At 40.7% G+C, this 20,655-nt stretch overlaps 2 protein-coding genes across 5 annotated transcripts in view; one reads left to right on the top strand and one right to left on the bottom strand.

The window, feature by feature from the left end:
- Positions 1–20,655, bottom strand: part of ZHX3 (zinc fingers and homeoboxes 3) — a 55,664-nt gene that overhangs the window by 25,317 nt on the left and 9,692 nt on the right. Inside the window, exons 2-3 of one of the 4 annotated variants that reach the window (XM_067554386.1) lie at positions 15,365–15,427; positions 7,149–7,258 (exon numbers count right to left, since the gene is read on the bottom strand). The gene's annotated coding sequence lies outside the window, so the exon portion shown is untranslated. Of the gene's footprint in view, positions 1–7,148; positions 7,455–8,719; positions 9,024–15,364; positions 15,428–20,655 lie in introns of those variants that run through there. The other 3 variants (XM_067554387.1, XM_067554388.1, XM_067554389.1) reach the window with 3 other exon arrangements.
- LPIN3 (lipin 3) overlaps positions 12,039–20,655 on the top strand; it is a 64,321-nt gene continuing 55,704 nt past the window's right edge. The window contains exon 1 of the mRNA XM_067554379.1: positions 12,039–12,364. Within this exon, the coding sequence (XP_067410480.1) occupies positions 12,245–12,364 (120 nt within the window). The 5' untranslated portion in view covers positions 12,039–12,244. The remainder of the gene's footprint in view (positions 12,365–20,655) is intronic.

The raw sequence follows: 20,655 nt of genomic DNA, 5'->3' as shown, positions 1-20,655 counted from the left end.
TGTGAGGCAACAGCCATAAGCATTTCAAAAGTTTGTTGCTGTAAATTACATCTGAGGAAGTTATTGTCATTTCCTGGATATTTTCCATTACATGGAAGCTACTTCTCCTGTAAGTGCAACCCATCTCATGAAAACAGCGGATTCTAGGTGCCTATAAACTCATTGCCTTCTCCAGCAATCTCCATCTCTGGGATTAAATCTGGTCCTGAAGGTCCAGCCAATAGATCTGAGAAGGGATTAGATAACACCTAGCTCTTATAAAACACTTTACATCAGTAAATCTCAGAACACTTTACCAAGGAGGTCAATATCATTATGCCCATTTTACAGATTAGGAAATTGAGCAATACAAATGTGAAATGACTTGCCTAAAGATACTCCATATGCCCGTGTGAAGAATAGAACTCTGATCTCCTGAGTCCCAGTCCAGTGCTCTATTCACTAGGCAACACTGCCTCTTCAGATGTCAGTTAAGCCATTGACATTTGGAGCAAGGAAAAAAACTGGCAAAAGCACCATAGGAAAGCAGCAAAACAAACCCTATAAGGAGAATGCTATGTGGAGGTAAGCACAAAAGAGAGCTTCATTTCAGCTGTGTTGCACCACACACAGTATTTCACCTGCCATTCTCAATTTACTTAGAGGTCACGTAGGAGTTTGGCCAAATTTAAAACTTAAGAAAAAGTCTGGTAAACTGACAACTGCCTCTCATCTTGAGTATTTATAACATTCAGCACATTTTGTTATGGGTTGTGTTTACAGTGTGTATAGATGGTAGGAGGGGAAATGATTTACAGGTTACCTTCAAAATTATTCAAACAAATTCCCCTCCCCCACATAATTTTTCCAGTGAGAACAGAGCTACACAAAAAACAAACTGAAAAACAAAAGCCTTAATGCCCCTTATACACACACTCCCATCAACAAGTTTTGGCCCAAAGAAGCATGCTTTGCCTTCCATCTAAGGTATTTATATGGTGCCTGTTACCATATCATCTGAGCACCTCGCAATTTTTAATGTCGTTATTCTTACCAAGACAGTGCTATTATCCCCATTGTACAGATGGGGAATAGAGGCACAGAGAGACTGAGTGACTCAGCCAAGGTCATGCAGGAAGTCTGTGGCACCGCAAGCTATTTAACTCCGATCTCTCAAGTTCCAGGCTAGTCAATGGATCATTCTCCCTCCATATTTCCTTCTGAGGGAAATATCAGAGTGGATTCTATTCATCCTTGGTTTCCACATCAAAGCACTTAGTAACAAAAGAATATCCAAAACCATGCAGGCATAGACTAAATTATTTTCTTCCGTCCAACCTAGTGTGCTAGTAACAGTGTTTTATTCAAGATGTTTCTTTTTTTAAAAAATCAATTGCAATGCTATTGGCATGACAATATGAACAATTCCTTTAGTGCAGTAGACTGAAGAAATGCAAATGCTGGATCATGGTGAGAGATGAAAAGCGTATTGTTTTGGTTTGAAGGGTTGCCTCTTCTAAGCAAGAACGTGACAGAACAGTTCATACATTTATTCTTGGAATTATATTTTCATTTATAAATATGTACCTTTAAGGAAGCACTAAATAGAATACAACTGTGTCAACAGCAGGCCGGACTTCAATAATGGTGCATCTCACTGGCCATTTGCACAAAGAATCATAGAATATTAGAGTTGGAAGGGACCTCAGGAGGTCATCTAATCCAACCCCCTGCTCAAAGCAGGACTAACCTCAGCTAAATCATCCCAGCCAGGGCTTTGTCAAGCTGCAGCTTAAAAACCTCTAAAGATGGAGATTCCACCACCTCCCTGCGTAACCCATTCCAGAGCTTCACCACCCTCCTACTGAAAAACTTTTTCCTAATATCCAACCTAGACCTCCCCCACTGCAACTTGAGACCATTGCTCCTTGTTCTGTCACCTACTACCATTGAGAACAGCCTAACTCCATCCTCCCTGAAACCCCCTTTCAGGTAGTTAAAGGCTGCTATCAAATCCCCCCTCATTCTTCTCTTCTGCAGACTAAATAAGCCTAGTTCTCTCAGCCTCTCCTCATAAGTCTTGTGCTCCAGCCCCCTAATCATTTTTATTGTCATACCCTTGTCTTGAATGTATACATAACTATGGTATTGACAAGCACAAACTAAGTGTGTAACCATACAAACAGAGTTATGAAAAAATAGCTTGATAAATACATTTTATTCTTCATCTTTTAGCCACTAAAGGAAGTTTGTGTGCAAGCTGCAACTACTGAGTTATGAAGAAGCAAGCACAAAGGCTCCAAAAGACACCCTTGTCCATTCACAGAAATTAGAGATGGAAACATCTACTAAAAAGGCTGCTGACTGCAAAGGGACATTACAACTTGGGGGAGGATCCTCAGGTCTCCAGCGTGGATGAGTTACAACAAGTGACACTGAGTATTTAAAAAATGTTACAACAGCTGAGGATGACTGAACCATTTCTGTGAACATCTTGAGTGTCCAGGTAATTTTCAGCCTATGACAAACAATAAAAGTGCTGGGCAATAGATTTAGCAAAGCCCATTCAAGACATTATTGTGTTATTGGCATAACATAGGATACATGGTGAAAAGTCAAAAAAACAAACAAAAACCCAGTTGAGTCCTGCCAAGAGACTTCTGCAGTGTTTAAACTGCCAGTGGCCTGGCATTTCACTAATGATTTTTTTCATGTTTTGCATAAGCTATTTAATATGTCAGATTACTACTGCATACATATGCCAAGCAGATGTTTCAAAAGGTAACTGAAATTCCCGCTTTTAGGAAAGACTGGGGAGGCGTGCACTCTCAGGGAAATCTCACCTGTGTTGCTAGTTGAGAAAAACTTATTTGGAGTATTATGGACACATACTGTATGTGTAAGCTTGAGGACAGACAAAAATAGGAAAATATCCTTGTGGTCAGTTCTGGGAAGAGCTTTGCAGTTTTAAGCTGGTGATCGTGGCCACCTGTTTGACACGGTTTCAAACCCATCATCTTTTTAAAAATCACCAAGATTAATTAATTTTTTTAGAAAGAGCAAAATGTCATTTCCAATAAGACTGTTTTTAAAAAAATACATTAGACAGAAAAAAAAATCAAAGTTACAAAAATAATTGGCAAAGCAGTGTTAACCTGTTAATTACTCTAGGAATTTGTAAGGATACTATTTTCTCCATTATCTGTGCAATTCTTAAGTATACTTTCTACTACTGGTTTGTGCTTTAATATTTGTCTCTAAAAGTTTTCTAGCTGATAAGTGTGCAGCCGGTGCATTCTCATCAAAAGCAAAATGCTGTTTCTATCCCTTTATTACTGGCAAAATATCATTTGAATGCAGCTGCTTAACTAATGGAATACTGGCAATTTTGGTTTGCAGCCAGATAGGTATAATAGCACTCCCTGGTCCCATTTATGTGTCATGCATACTCACAAATGGAGTATGCTGTCTCTCTTACTCATTTCCCCCCATTCAATGTCAAGAGTCAATTCAGTGTTTCAGCTAGAGCAAACTTAGCCAAGGCTTTCAGAGGAGCCAGTTATGCACTATGAAAGTATCACATGATTTTAATGTCAGATGCTGTATTTGAATTATGACCCTGCAGTTTGATAAGGATTAATATAGCTCATCCCTTCACAAGAGCTAGCTCAACAACGTCCACAGAGATGCCTCAAATGGAGCATGAGTAATCTGAACCAGTAACCATAGGTCTACTAATACATTGCCTGGGGATCAAGCTGTAAGATGTAGCACTAGAAAAGAAACTCAAAATAAAACATTATAACTTTGCTTGCTTTGAAATCCAACTGCCACTTCTTATTTCCATTACAGTAGCACCTAGAAGACCCAACTGAGATCAGGGCCACATTGTGCTAGGTGCTGCACAGACACGTAGTGAGATTCAGTCCTTCTCCCAAAGAACCTACACTCTAAATAGATCAGACAGATGGGGGCGGCGGAGGGGAGCAGAGGAAAAAGAGGGATGTAGTGACTTTCCCAAGGTCACAAAGCAGGTCAGTGGCAGAGCCAGGATTAGAACCCACATCTCCTGATAAACCCATCTACTAGACCACACTACCTCTCACTCCATATTAATTTGTCTGTAGATTACAAAACAGTGATGGCTTTTAAATACTTCTATTACTGCTCAGGCATCGCTGCTGCTCGCTTTGTGCTTGGTTATCATGTGCACAAGCACATGCACCATGATCCTGAACTGTCCCAGTCTGTTAATACCTCCCTCTGGAACGTTTGGAATTTTAAAACGGGCAGGTCTGACCAGCAGTGTTGACCAGACCAGTGGGTGGCCCAAAATAGGCGAAATCAGATTAACAGTCAAGGAAGCACAACTAAAATAAATGGAATGGATATCCAAGCACGGCTCAGTACGTTCCACTCTTTAATACAGGTGTTGGAAGTAGAGACTAAGAGAGCCTGCCAAACTGAATTGTATAATAAATTATTATTTTCTAGTCTGAAAATGTTCTACTTATCTCAGAGCTCAGCTATGTACTTTTAAACTCTATTCCTAGGAACAGGTGTTAAGAACTAAGTTTTGCTCAAAGGAAGGTTCACACTGCATGTTTTTTCATTACTTCAGTACATCCTGCAAACATTGTGGTCTTTGTATACAAAGAGACTATTTAAATCTAGCGTGGGGGAGAATTAGTTCATGCAAAACACAATACACCTTGTTTCACATTTGTAATCTAAGAGAAAAATGTAAAGCAGGCTGAACGCGTATTAATACACCCAATGCTAGCATAATCCTTTGAAAACAGAAAGGAAATGATGATAAACTATTATGTTTTTGTGAAAAGTAGCAGTTCTAAGAGCATGGACACCAATAGTTTATTTCCTTAAAGACGTTTAATGCAATATCAGAAACCCAACACTGCCAAAGCAGGCTTGTCATCAGGCAGCAAGGATGATACGTTGTTACTGAGCTGCCTCTGAGCTGTCTCTATGCATAAATGCTTAAGTAACTAACCATGTTATTGTCTGCAAACGTAACACAAAGAATGCCACTTGGCTCACGTGAACTCCTTACACACAAGTCATCCAACTAGATTTTTCATTATTCAGTGGAGAATACCAGGAAATGTACACATGGTTTAAAAATGTGTCTAATAAGTCCCACCCCAAACAATTCTCCACCCCAAACAAAATTAATGATGACAGTGTAAAGCTGCAAAGGAATGTTACCCCATGACTATTGCCAGCTCTGCTGTTTATAAAGATAGGACAATTCACAATACTGTACGTGAGGGTACCAAAGTTCATTGCATTTGCAGGATTGCTAGTGTAAGGTGTTTGGGGATGTGCTACACACAGAATGGGTCAAAATCTAGTAGATTTCAGTCAGGCAAACTCTAAGAGGATTGATTAAGGGCTGCAGGTGCAACCCAATGTATCATTCACTGAAATCATTGACTACTACAGGGCCCATTCATTATCTTTAGGGAGAGAGATTATTAATAGTCTAGTTTTAGTGCACAAAACAGGGAGAGTGTCAGGAAAGTTATAGATTCAATAACAATATCAGACCACCCGCAATGCTCCTAACAAGGAAATAACTTCCTAAATCAGCATGTGAACTAGCCATGCTGATTGTGTGGTGCAGGACAGACAGGATGGAAACTTTCACAGCATTTCAAAATCCCCCAGCTCCAGTAAGAGCTCATTATTTGTTGTGCAGATGAGATTCAGATGAACAAATCAGGCTGCTGCCTTGCATTTGCTCATAAAAGTTTAACTATAAATTTAACAGATTCTGCTTTTATGAATTGGAGGGATTCTGCTTTGCTTCAGCACGTGACTCCTCTGTAAAGCTCTGCAATACTGTGACAGAAAACTCAGTGCAATTATTGGCTCATGCCTCTTATCTTTGCATCAGCTGAAGCCAAGAGGTTCATGCATTGCTTTTCTGAAACCCCTTTGGCCAAATACAGGTAGGAGCAGTGGTGATAGGCTCAAAGACTTTAAGGCCAGAAGGGACCATCATGATCATCTATAGTCTAAACTCCTGCACAACGCAGGCCACAGAACCTCATCCGCCCACTCCTGCAATAGGTCGATAACTTCTGGCTGAGTTACTGAAGTCCTAAAATCTTGATTTAAAGAGTTGCATAAGATTGAAGGCTATTTTTGGAAGGGAGGTGGGCCAGGGCTTGGGAAAGTGGGGGCTGAAAAGTAAGTGGCGATGTTAAAATCATCCCAGAGAGGACCCTCCAATGCTCCCCAAATGCATCTTTAGACACTGCCTTCCACCCTCCGCCCTTGCTGGGGCCCAGTGAGGTGATGCAGTCTGCACTGAATGTACTGCATCCCCCGTGCCAAGAAGGATATAGGAACAATAAAGCCGAGTAACGTGTATGCATTGGAAGTTGACTTTGTCCTGCCAATAGATACAAACTTAGGGGCAAAGCCAGCCTGTTCCTCAAAGGGTGCTTGAGAGCATAACTAGGGTGGCTGCACAGGGGTCCTGGCCTCTGCATGGAGCAGAGCACAGCATTCCCTTGCTGAGTGCTAACAGGTTGGCCACAGGGTGTGCCGCTGCATGAAAAGACAGGAAGGGGAGTGCAGCGTCCTCTCTGAATGTCTAATACTTCAATAAAAGACCCGCAGCACGGCTGCAGTTGCGGTGCTAAAAATTGCCAGGTAGATGTTTGGGCTCGGGCTGGAGCCTCCTCACCTCTGAAACCCCACAAAGGGGGCGCGGGGAGTGTCTCAGAGCCTGGACTCCACCGTGCGTCTGAATGCCTACAACGCTATTGTTAGCACTGTAGCTCGAGCCCCGAGAGCCCAAGTCAATTGAGCTGGGCCAGCTGCGGGTCTTTAACTGAAGTACAGACATTCAGAGAGGGCTCCGGGCCTCAGCACCGCAGGTTTTTGATTGCAGTGTTGATGTACCCACAGATTTCAGCCACTGGGGCTACATTAGCCTCCAAGGGAGTATCGCTGTGGCCTTGAAGTATAGGTACCCTCTAAATTAATACAGCGCTACTCCATCTTCACTACAATGCAAGGAAAAGGATGTAGGTTGAAATGTGCCATGTTTCTCAGGTCAGACGGACCCTATGCATCCACACACATTTTTATGTTACGTGTTTTTACACAAACTGTAAAATAGCAGAACTGCTACTTACCTGTAAAATGTAACATTTCTGTAATGTATTGCTTTCCAGCTCTTCCTCCTTACTTTTATGCATAGTCAAAATGGCAGTAGTCACTTCAGCTGTACTCAAGATGCAGGGCTCTAAGAAACAAGAGAAAAATATCACCCCAAAATTTACTACTCTGATTCCAAAGGAAAACGTGACCCTCTTCCAATAAATAATTATACAAATAAAAACTAGCCTGAAATTTAAGTTGATTGCGCAAGTCACCACACATTCACGTCTGACCATATATAGACTATAGTAAATCCTCAGCAAAATACCCAACAGTTTCTCCTTCAATTTCTCATTTAATTAGAAATGAGACCCACTTATTAAAAATGGATTAGTTTTTGAGCAGTCAGCTAGGTACTGAAATCTTCAAAACTGCATAGGGCAAGATGCATATGCACAGTAAAATGAAAATGCATCCGCTACCACAACACTAGTGGGTAGCTGTTCTTTTGGTTTCCTAAAGTAGCTGAGACCCATAAAGAAAAACTAGCCAGGAGCATGTTTAAAGTAGCTATCACAACAGCCTAACCAACACGGCTGCAGCCTGTCGCTATATATAAACCTGCAGTTTTACTTTTAGCTTTGTGCTTTCCCTCCCTCCTCCATTTTCCTCAGCTGCTGTCCAGTCCCATTCTCTCCCAGCCATAAATAATAAAGTCAGCCCATGATATTTCATAATTTGTAAACATATCCTTATGCAGGGATAAATGATCAAGTAGAGGTTTGGAACTAAATTCAGGGACAGATAAAATTACATGTAATAGTTGTCCTGGAAAAAGGTGTGCTAAAAGTCAGACAAGGATAGGAAACCAGAAAACCACACTAGAATTTTCCAGTAAGGAAAATTCACACTCACTAATTGCTTCTTGCTAAAGATTGGGGGTGCGGTGGGCGGGGGGAAAATGTCATTAACCGAGCTAGTTCCCTAGTGTTTAACATAACTGTTGTAACCTCCAACAGAAAGCCCCAGCAAAGCAGTGTCATTGCAATCCAGTTTTCTTCAGCAGGCAGCTGTTCCCAGCCACAAGTCCCTTGCCAAATCGCTGCTGCTTAAGACTGCTTCTTTCAGGATAGGATCTGCTGAATATAAGCTGTCTGGACAACTTCATTTTGGTCACAAATGTATTTAATGAAGTATAACCGTCATTTTTCCATCTCAATGACTGGTGCAGAAATATGCGTAAGGTGGTGGTGGAAGAGATTTCCCTTGTATTGGAAGTTAGAAGCTTCCACTAGAAACTCCCACTTTACCAAAGCTGGACATCAAAACAAACAGGAGCTACATTATCTACATAGATCTGGGAGGAGTTCAGAAAGATGATTCTTCAGACCCTATATTTGCCCTCCCTTAAGCATAGTTATATGGTCCGTGGCTTTTAAACGTATTATTTATCCATACTATTCACAAAACAACCGATGCATGGAATCTGACATCTCTCTTTAAATAATATAGAGTCACTTGCTATATATTAGTCATTTGATAGCATATCAATAGCATTTTTCAGTTTGAATACAGAAAGATGTATTGTGGAATAAAAAAAGCTTACCATTTCTTCATAGGCTATTAAACAGCACACAGAAACATACTATACACCTTTCCCTTTATCTCCTGTTCTTAAAAAAACCCAAACGTCTCTATTGTAGTTATTCTCTGTAAAGCCCGTTTGATACCACTATTCCTGTGATCGCATGACGCCAGCTTGGACGTGGACGTTACTTTCACAATATCAAAGGCCTCCTCTCCACCCCCTCCGACTCACTCAGATGACTGTTTGGTAACTATAACAGCAAAGAGCAGCTTGTGATGTCATAGAAACCTTTATTAAAGCACATCAGTTTCCTGGGCTGTACTTCACGGGCCAGAGTTTTCATGCCCACATTAGAGAATAGATCATGACCTGTGCACACAAAAATGAACATGCATTTGGGTAGTTTAGCCCTGTCACTGACAGATCACAAGGGTAACAGAACAAGGGGGGGAAAGCTTGCTTTAAACTCATACCAAATGCGTTTCTTGCATGCATATTTTTACAATTTTTTTTAAAACCAGTTAGATTTCAACATACTTTGGGAAAGAGCCAATGTTGAATGTCAGAACCTTGACATAACAGATAACATTTTATATGCCAGGAAAACATTCATGAATAACAGGAGACAAATACTAAACTGCTGATCAAGTGTTTTTTAGTCTAGTAGCCTACATAAAGTTCCTGTAACAATAAGCACAGGGTTGAAAGTCTTATAGGCATCTTAGCTGTAATTCTTTCTGTGATAGTAGCAATTAGACATGATCTAGTTTTCCTAGATCCAAGCTTATCTTCACAATTATTCACTCTCCATTTATTGTACAGAATATCAATACCAGTCTGGGTCCATTTCAGCTTTAGACAATAGCCATATGGCCAAGATTTTAAGAAGTGACTAATGATTTTGAATTCCTGGACCTTTGGTTGCCCAAGTTAAGAAAAGGGGCCACATTTTAAGAGAGCAGGTGCTTAGCATTTTATGAAAATAAGGCACCGTTTAAGGTGTCTCAAGTTGGGGGCATCGAAAATTTGAAGCACCCAAAATCACTAGTCACTTGTGTAATGTTTAAGCCTGCATATTCAAATATGGTAGTGTGAACCATTACCTACATGCTTATAAAACAGTATAGGCCAGTTCTAGACAGGAACACAGAACCCAAGGTAAAAAAAGGTCCAGCTTTGTTGATGCTGTCACAATTAAACACCTTCTTGGAGAGCCTGGGATAAAACACCTAGCATACAAGCTTCTCCAAAACAGTGTGTGAGAATGACCAACAGTGAAACTGACCACACAAAGTACAATCTTGTCAAATGGACAAAGATGACTGTTAGTGACTAAACTCTTTCAGATAGAGAAATCTTAGGGGTTCCTTGTAATAATACACATTCAAAATTTGTTAGTTTACTATGAGACTCTTTATGCTAGCAATTTCCAAAGTGGCCTTATTACATATTAAGGATATTCTCTGAATTACAAGAACCACCTCTCTTTGCTGCTCTTCCAACTAACCACAACTTCCTCAAGAAAGCAGCAAAGCTGATCAGATGTTTCATAAGTAATTATTTAGTTTTCACATATCAAACACTTTCATGAAAGGAGAGAGGTGAACAGGTTCCTAAACATTTAAACCAAAGGTTAAGTCATCTGCCCTCACACCATCAGGAATTGAAAAGTAATTCTGCTTTCAGGAAACAGTTTCATTTCAGTATTTTTTTAGATGGCTTTCAGTAAGCCACATGTTTTCTTATTACTGGATAGGGCACACTGCCGGCTCAGCACACACCCTACTTAAAAGTGAAATGTACAGTTCAAGCTGATACTTTGTATGCATGATGGGGAAGGTAGCAAAATAACAACTTCTCCAAGACTCTCTCTGCAGGAAAGAGGGAAGCTGCTAAAGAGGGAAATGACACTTATGGAAGGAAACAATTTAACTGTCTGATAACCTTCAAAAGGGTTCTCACAATGTGTTACTTTCTTTCTGCTGAGTAACATTTACAGGGCTGTGGAGCAGCTACTCTGATCAAGCACTCTGGCAATATTCCTCCTTCAAAAAGAGAACTAGCTGAATGAATGCGTTAGCAAGCGCGGGAAGTACCTGCTAAGTCAGAGGAGGGACTGCACCTAGGTTTAGCCTCACTCACTCGCTGGGCTGCTACTCCCTCCTATGGTTTCCTAATGGCCATAATAACATGGGTGTGGATTGGGGGGGGGCTGTTTGTTTAAAAGGTCTTCTAAACTCCCCCAGTTATTGTGTCAGTCTAGTCCAAAGCTGTCATCTGTAGCTGCTCCTATTAAGTATCTGGCAGCCATCATCTTCATCGTAGTTCTGCTGTTTATTGTGTCTCTTGAGTTGATTGCCATTTGCCCTTTCCATTCCAGGCTAGTCTTCCAACAGTAACGGCAGCTCCAGGTCAGCAAGCCCCAGATGACAAAGGATTTCCCTTGTCTACACATTTCTAGCCAAGGCAAGATTTTCAAATGTGGGTGCCTAAAGTTAGGCACATATGTGGCTTGATTTTCAGAGGTGCTGGGTACCTGTAGCTCCCACTCATTTCAATGGGATCTGTTTTGAAAAATTAAGCCACTTATACCTGGGTGCCTAAATGCAAATTTAGGTCCCAAACTTTAGGTTCCCACACTGGAAGCATTAGCCCAAGCAGTTAAGTCCCTGTATTCTTGTATTTTTAACATATAGCTCTGTACAATCTGTAGCCAGCTATCTAAAACTCACATTTACATATTGAGCATGATGTTTTAATGGTCTTAAAAGAACACTGAGCAAGAACAATAACTTAGGCACTTCAAACACTTTGTACTGTTTCTCATTTTCCATTTTGGCAAGAGAGGTGATGAGTGAGAGATGGAAAGGGACAAGCTAAGCTTCTCCTCCTTAAACCATCTTAATCATGATAGCAATGGTTTGAGGTGCTCATTAGCATGAAAATTCCTGCTCAAGTGCACAAGGGCTGCACTGAAATATATATGCAGCCAAAGAGAGGTCCTCTTTCTTGATGTGCTGGCAGGAACTATGGAGATTTTCCACTGTGTTCTAAGACAAGTAGGGATCATCTAGTCTGCTCTTACAGAGTGAGCAGCTGATGCCGTAACAAATGTTTTTGTAAAAAGTTGTGCTCTTGCTGGCAGTCACAACTGATTTCCTGCAAACCCATAGAATGCCAAGTGAGCGGTGATGCAGTATACACCCCACCCTGGTGTTAAACGGGTTGACTGGAGCTAGAGAGCTCAGTGAAGGCACCTGGAGGCTGGGCTGGGCCCAACTGAAGATAAGGCCCAGCTGAGGGAGATGCTGAGTCATGAACATAAAGGGAGGAAGTGCAGATGAGCTGGAGCTGCAGGGAGCAAGGGAAAGAACTCTGCAGTCCCTCTCTGGTTGCTAGAGACAGGCAGATGTATAGTGAGCCCAGGAAAGGGCCTGAAGGAAGATCAAGAGTCTGCAGAGGAGTGAACCCATTAGGGACAAAGAATTGTTTATCTGAGTTGAATTTATTAGACTCCATTTAAAAAGTTGGACTAAAAATGGCATGGCTGGAGGCCTGAGTCATGAGACAACACCATCAGCAGAGAGTCAGAGCAGCTGTCAGCAGGGGGTGCAAGAGGGAAAATCGGCTCTGCCACGCCCAGTCACAAAAGGCACACCTATGGTGAGTCTACACTTTCAATGCTTTTTTGTTTTTTTAATGATGTATTTCTCAGCCACTTTGTGTAAAGGCTCTCATCTCTCCAGAGGCACACGTCAAATACTGAAGTCAGTATTGCTCTCTAGCTGAGGTAGGGACACTGTCCCCAGTTAAAATTCCAGCTCATATTTTATATGGAGCTGGGTATTCATTTGTTGGGGAAAGGCAGCTGCTGTGGAAGGAACATCCTCAAGTGCACTGGATTTCTCATTTCTAACCCAAGTCTCCATGTGATTTAGTGTCCTGAACACACTGTTCCATCACGGCATAATGGAATAGATTCATTAAACTTCATGGGCATTAAATTGCATTTTGGAACTGAGGAACATGGAATATTTCCAGCCAGTATCAGTTTTTGCAGAAACGAGACTGCAAACTTAAATAAGATTTTAGTGACTACATACACTGACATCTGTGACTGAATGATCTCAAGATTTCTATGGCGAGGAAATAGCCATCTTGTGCAGCAGAACCCCAGAGTTTCTGTGGACACACACTTTGGAGGAGATCTTTCTTCAGCTTCCACTACTGCACCAATCTAGATTTATGGAGGATGGTTTCTTTCAACCAGCGGATGGAACCAGACATATAGTTTATTTTCAAGTGACATCCTCAAACCCCAGGGACTAGGGATAGATTCACTATTTGACCCACAGAGGCCAAATTGTGCTCATCTTAGGATTACTTTTTGAGGGCTTTTTTCCCCCCTGTGAAGACAGATTTTGCAGAGTGTGCAGATTTTGCACACTCCAACCAGACCACTCCCTAGAAACTCCACAGGGATAAGAACTCTACATTTCCTTAGCACCCTCCAATAGCCTTTATTCTACTGCAGGTTCTTGGGGGAGAAGATGTGACCTGACCTTTCAAAAGTGGCTTTGATTAAAGGGTCATATTCTGAAATCTCCTTCAGAAGCTCTGAAAACATTACTGAGGGCTGGTCTACACCAAAAGCTATGCCGGTGCAAGTTATGTCTCGCAGGGATGTGAAAAATTCACACCACTGAGAGATGTGGCTATGCCAGCCCAACTCCCTCCCCCAGTGTAGATAGCACAAAGTCAATGAAAGAACTCTTCCATCAACCTGGCTACCGCCCCTCAGGGAGGTGGATTAACTACAGCAATAGAAGAACCCCTCCAGTCAACTGTAGTGAGTATCTACACCTAAGTGTAGACTTGCCCTGATTCGCCAAACAGAAAATCAGAGAACAAGCAGGAAAGTTCTAAAACGCCTGGTTTTCCAGATGAGTTCTCACAGCAAAATGGCCCATTTGTCACACAACAGCAGTCTGCAACACAAGCGAACTAAATCCACAGCTAGTACACTTTGGACAGGTTCACATCTGGGAAGTTTTCTGCTGGGCAAATCACTACTGCAAGTTCAGGTAAACAACGAGAGGCTGACTGACTATCCAAGGGGAACACTGCAACTGACCACACAAAGTGCTACCAATCTCACAAAAAAAAAAATAATAATAATAATACAGCAAAATGCTTCTCTGTGTCTTTCAGTTATAGTAAAATTAGGTGTAACGATAGTAGGTAAAGAATTTCAGATGTAAGTACAATTTTTAAGCAGACAGTGTCTTTAAATTTGTCATCAGAGATACTTTCTGAAAACCAAGCATTTTTGATTGTGTGTGGAGGGGAAAAGGTTCTGCTGTATATTGCTTCCCAAATCAAAAGCAGCTCAACTGAACAGTTAAAGAAAAGATCGATTCAAATCAGAACATAAATAAGAGTTATATGCAGCATAATCCCCCCCCCTCCTCCCCCGTCCCCAGTTTTACATATCCTTTGTTGTTACAACAATCTCTCTGACACTTGGAAATTCAATCACCTCCTCTTTACTTGAAGTGTAACGGACCAATTGACCTGCCTTTGATGTGGAAACCTCTGAGCAAGCCAGTTTCCTCTTAACATTAGAACAAGCTCTGTATTAGTAGCTGCTGCTCCTCCACCCACCCAACAAATTAGTAGTACTGTCCTGATCCCATCTCCACCTAAAGAGACTCTGTCTGGTATCTTGTATATAAGATGTATGTTCTAGAGAGAAAATAAATATTTCAGGATTAGTGTATAAGAATTTAAGCATTCCACATGCATTGTGCTAGTGCTGTGGACCCTAAAAGCAAAACTGGTTAGAAACCAAAGTGAAATGGTATTTTCCCAACCTGAAGAGCAAACTTCATATTAGTAACACATGAAAATGTATTTGCAAAATCTGTCTTCACAGGACAGCATTCCTTTAGAAAAGCACTTCATTTGTGAAGATTCCCTTCTTAAATCAATAGTTATGTGACAAAAAACTTATTCAGCAGGCTTGGTACTCCAGTGAGTTGCCAACTCTTGAGATTTCAATCTTGAGTTTCGCAACTTTTGGTGGGTTTCTTAAAGACCCAGCTCCTGGAGTTGTGAGAATCTCTACTTTCATTCAAAACAAATTAGTTTTTAGTCCTCATGGGTGTGACTCATGATTTTTTGAATGCCTGGGTTTGGCCATTTCACCAAAGTAATCATAGAACTTCTTAACAACCAATATGGCTTGTAAATTTTTCTCAAGGCAAGGGCAGTTCTCCCCAATTTAGCACAGCTCTTACATGTGCTTAATTATAAGCACCTGAGTCATTTCATTGAAATCAGTGGGACTGAAAGAACACACTTCACTGCTGCTGAATAGGGATGAGATTATTCATGTGCGTATTTAAGTGTGTTTAAGTGCTTTGCTGAACTGGACCTAAGAGTGTTATTTCTTGGAGAAAGAGGGATGGAATTGTCCAGTGGTTGGGGCTCACAATCTTTACTGTATTTATTCTCACAATATCCCTGTGAAGCAAGGCAGTGCTAGGATCACCATTGTAGGGAACTGAGACACAGAGAAGTTAAGTGACTTGTCTGATGTCACACAGGAAGTCAGTGGCTGAGCAGAGAAAATGTAAAATGGGGATAATCGCGCTTACTGACCTCATAGGGATGTTGCAAGGATTGACACATTAAAGGCTGGAAGGTGCTCAAGTCCCATAGTACCTATGAAAGAGAGAAAGCTGAGAAGTTGCACCGGCAGAATGGACACAGACTGAATTCACAACACAAATCCTGAAAACCAGGCTGCCAGTGAATCTGGTCTTTCCAGCAGACCATTCTTCATTGAAATGTGTTGCAATATGCATCATTCGTGTGATTTATATGGATTCTGTCAACATAGGCAGGCCCAAAATTTGATATGCTCCCTGCCCTTCACTCCCAGCTTTCTCTTCCAAATCCATCTAGTTTATTCATGTGCTTTCCACACACAACAACTGCTTTAATTCTGTTTGTTATTTTTCTTCCATGCTAGAAATACAATTACACTATCAAACCACGGTGCGCATCCATGACAGAGTGGAAAAAATATTTCCACAATTAACAATTTCAGTGCAAAACTCCCAAGTGACGGTAATAAACTTGAGGAAACAAATTTAAATTGAAGGGAAAGAAATAACTTGCCATTGTTAGCACTGCCAACTCAAAGCTTTCAAAAACCATGAGTTGGGCCCCCAAATCACGAGCTTGGCTTAAAAGCCAATGAGCTTTTTAAAAATAAATGAACTTGAGGGTTTTTTATTTGCCTTGTGCGTTTTAAGCCTTTAGGGTTCATGTTTTAAAGCTTTTTCTCCATGAAAGCTAACAACTAGTTTTTAAAAAATAAAAACAGCTTCTCATAGTCACTTGATTCCAGGAATTGGGGCCTTCTGGACAGCATCCAATATCACAAGGTTTGTGATAACATGACGAGGGTTGGTAACGGTATCATTTTCAAACTTTTTGCATAATTTAAAACCAATTCAATTATGGCCTCATCCAAAGCCCATGTCAATTGGAGTCTTTCCAGTGCCATCAATGACTTTTGGATCAAGCCCTTCATTTCTGTTAACATCTGGCTAAACCCCTACCTAAATAGTGGATTTTTGGTTTTTTTGTTTTTTTTTAACAAAAACACCAAGAGAATCTATTAACAGCATAAATATGCTGCTATGTACCACTGTGGCCACCTTCAATTCTAAATCTGCTTCATTGAGTCCCCACAAACAAGTATAAATATTCTCTCTGATCTTATGGCTACTTTCATACCTGATCTAGGGACCTAAGGAATCAGTAAGCTATAATTAGAGGCTTGTCACAAAAGATGCATGCCAACAGAGGTACAGAAAGTAAATGAGACCTTTGTACAAACTACTTGTAGTACATACACAGTGACAGCAGCCTGCTTTTGGGTTTTTTTTTTTTTTGTTTGTTTGGAAAAGTCAATTTGTTTGCACACATCAATTGACCTTTCTTGTCTCCTCTCATTAGAAAGTATTTTAAGCTTCTTAGTTACCTAGTATATTTTAATGATATGGGCGAGTCAGTTTAAAAAAATCATAAACAAAACCCATACTCTTTATTCACTATTTATAATAAGAGTAACAACTAAATCTTTTCCTTTCCTGGAATGTTTTTCGATGCAGGATGTGCACACTGGTTTGTTACTGAAGGGCTGTTGACATTTCTTATTTTTAGAAAAACAAAGTATTGGCAGGGGAGGGAATCAAACAATGCAAGGGCTTCTTTGAGTCAATTACTAACATAACTAAAAGCATGAAAAGAAAATAGTGACTTGCTCACATGGCTCATTTTTATCACTTGGATGAACATGCTGGCCTGGAATTTTTAATTTTTTTTAAAAAGATACCACAAAACAAAGACAGGCTAGATTTATTTGACAAAGGTTGACAATATTAGTGATTCCCAGTGCTCTAAATCTTTGGAAGGCAACATGGCCCAGAGGGTAGAGCACTGGACTAGGATTCTGGAGAGCTGGCTTTTATTCCCAGCTCTGCCACAGGCCTGCTGGATGACCTTGGGCAAGCCATGGCACTTCTGTGCCTCAGTTTCTCCATCGATAAAATGAGGAGGATAACTGTCAAGTGCTTTGAGATCAATAGATAAGTTTTGTTTAAAAACTAGGTTACTGCTATCATAAATTTCATATTATGACAACTCCCATTTACATTCTCCTCAAATATGCGCATGACTATATTCATGTGAGTGGTTTCATTGACTTCAATGGGACCGCTCATCTGCATAGTTACACCCGTACCTAAACATTTGCAGGATCAGGGCCTAAATACACAACCCAACTCCCTCATCCTACACCTCCCCAAATGAAAAACATTCTTTCAGGCCTCATAACTGTTGTGATATATCATAACTTAGCAAAGCCTAAGTTTAGTTTAATTTTTTAAAATTGAATGAAATGCCCCCTAACCAGCCCCACAATTCAGCATCAGTGTCTAGACTTTAAGCTACCAGTTATGTTTTGCTAATTATTTCTATATTTGGAAGACAACTCCTGAGAGTCTGATCTCTACTGGACTTGTTCAGGCAGCGACTGGGACTGCTTCCAAGAGGTGAAAAAAATGCTGATTCTCTACGAGCATTTAATTTGGACTCATGAACCTGGGCATCCAAGCAAGCAGCAGGCAGGAGTCCACATTCAGTCAGGTTTTGAACTGCTGTATTTGGGGCGCACAAGCATTACTGGTATCACAAACTGGAGAGAGGATTCATAGGATCTGCAGCCTCTGAGGGTGAAATTTTCAAAAGCGCCCAAGAGTGGCTGAAAACTCTGATATAAACAGGAGTCAGGCACCCAACTAGTAGATACTTTGAAAATGCCTCCCTAAAGTACTGATTCACCATTTAAAAACAAAAACAAATCAGCTTTGATGCCACGTAACTAAAGTTAAACGCTGTTTGAAAGCTTGAAGCGTAAGGTAATATGGAGATGATGTTAAATAACCACTAAGGCCTTGTCTACACTACACAGATACATCAACCTATGTGAGGTGGACTTACAGCCACTGCGTTAATTATGGAGGAGGCTGATGTCCACACTCCCCTTCTTGGGTCAGTGGTGCACATTCTCATCAGCTCTCTGCTCCACTGGCAGCTCCCTGCTGGGAGCCTGGCTGCCCCACAAGCTCCTGGACTCCAGCAGGGCTGCCTTCCCCCGGCCCTTCCCTGCCAGGAGATGGGTCCAACCACCCAGGGTTCTTGCCTAGGCTCCCTTGCAGGAGCTGGGTCCAGCTGCCCAGCTCTCCAGGGGACCAGGGGCTTTCTTGTCAATTTCACACCTCCAGCAGAGCCCTGAAATTGATAAGAATGACAGTCAACATCTGCTGTAAGGAATGCAGCATCTAAATTGACACTGCGTTACCCTAATTACACTGACATAAGCCCTGCCTATGCCTCTTGTTGAGGTGGTTTTATTATATCAGCAGAGCATGGGAGTTGCATTGGCAAGAGGAGCATTTCAGGGTGTACACCTCCACTGTTTGGCAACAAAAGCTGATGTTTGGTGACAAAACTCTATAGGGTAGACCAGGCCTAACACACTCCAATGAACTTCATAAATTTGCATATTGTACTAAAGCACTATTACATTAAGTGTATCTTGTTTGTATTTACACCCTATTATCTTGATAGCAGCCATATCAGGAAAGAAAGTAAAAGGAGAAAATAGATATTGTAACTAAAAAGGATTTGATCCAATAGAACTATGTTTTGTAAAGTCAGTGAGAGGTCCTTTACAATACAGTCCGCAAAGCACCACTTTTCCTAGGAGTTATTCCATTTAACTTATTTATTCTATCCTCTAAAACTTAGGCAGCTAAGAATTTAGCTGTTTGGCTGCAAAGTTTTGGTAGCCATTAACAAAAATATTTTAAATCTAAATTCCCATTTAAAACCATTATCTTTCATGGAAATACCGATATGCTAAACATACCATTTTTCACCATCCTACCTCACTAAATATCTAAAGCCAGCTTCAAAGAAAGATTGAACACAACTCTTTTTTTAAAAAACTCTTTTATAACCATGATCAATAGACTGACACTTTTTAAAAAAATGCACTTTATTGCATTTGTTTACTTTTTCCATTTCAATCAGCTCCACGGTTTTGCTTTTGTTTATAGCAAGTTAATGTACAAATTCGTGCAGCAGCATAATAATACCTTTTTTTTTTTTTTTTTTTTTTAGGAGTCCAACACTGCAGGGGAATGTTTTAACTAAAAGAGATCTGCCCACCTCTATCCCAATGCCCCCTTCTCCCCGCGGAAAATAAATAATAATTTAAAAAAAAAAAAAAAGCACTGACATTTTAAAATGCCACATGACTTTTTATATTTTCTTCCCAAGTTTTGGACCTATAGAAAACAATGTGCAAAGCAGCATTTCTTAGTGGTAAGAGGAAGAACAACAGCTGTGCATTTAGAATAAACCTTGCATATCCTTCAAAAATGTATCTTATTCATAGTTTATTTCACTAGTCTGTGTAGCATCCTCTTGTGCCTTTTATGCTAGTTTTGCCCTTTTCCATTTAGCAAAAACTTATTTTTCTCTCAATAGCCAATTTCCCCCAATATGGAAATAACCATTTTCAAAACAAGGGCTTTAAAACTATTGTAAAATCTCAGCTGCTGAACTAAGAATACTGATTTTCTTGGGGAGCACATGCAGCCTACCCTGTTTCTCTACTCCATAGCATCTCTGGCCTTCTGAGCTGGAAGGCGATTTAACTGAATTGAGTTTGAATTTGAGTTTCAATCCCCTGACCCAAGCATGGAGATAGCAGGGAAGCAGAGGGACAACACACCCATGTTGCTATCAATAGCAGTAGCCAGGGTTTATTTTGCTCAAGACATGGTCAGCTAAGATTTATCAAGAGTAATGAAGGCCTCATTTGGAGGCATAACACAGAAAGTTAGGAGAGGAACATAAAAAGGAAAGAAGGTATTGATAGCTAAGCCTCAATATTGCACAAACAACAATTTCTACTTACAGGGCACTTCACCTTGCCACAGCATGTGTCTGTACACCAGCATTGCTGACAAAGGTTTCTAAGCATACAGCAGATTTTCATGCTCTGCAGCATCAATTTACCACTTGGAGGACCCCACAAAACTAAAGGCCAATTTCTCTCTCTCTCTCTCTCTCACACACACACACACACACACACACACACACCCCCCAAAAATCCTCCTATCTCAAGGACAATCAAACAGAAGCCATGAAAACTTTTAATAGTTCCCTTTTAACAATTCAGTTTGTTCTCTTTCTAGAGAACTCAGGTTACCAGGTAAAGGCATAAATCTGAAGTAAACCCAGTGACAGTTTTAGGATTTTCCCCAGCTGAAGTTATCTAACCAGTTAACTAAGTCTCTTTTGCACCT

The sequence above is a fragment of the Emydura macquarii genome, unplaced genomic scaffold, assembly GCF_026122565.2.
Source record: "Emydura macquarii macquarii isolate MOO-44397 ecotype Brisbane River unplaced genomic scaffold, CSIRO-AGI_Emac_v2 contig_1483, whole genome shotgun sequence".
Taxonomy (NCBI): domain Eukaryota; kingdom Metazoa; phylum Chordata; order Testudines; family Chelidae; genus Emydura; species Emydura macquarii.
The sequence above is the reverse complement of the archived record's forward strand: the minus strand, read 5'-3'. Positions and strand labels throughout refer to the sequence as shown.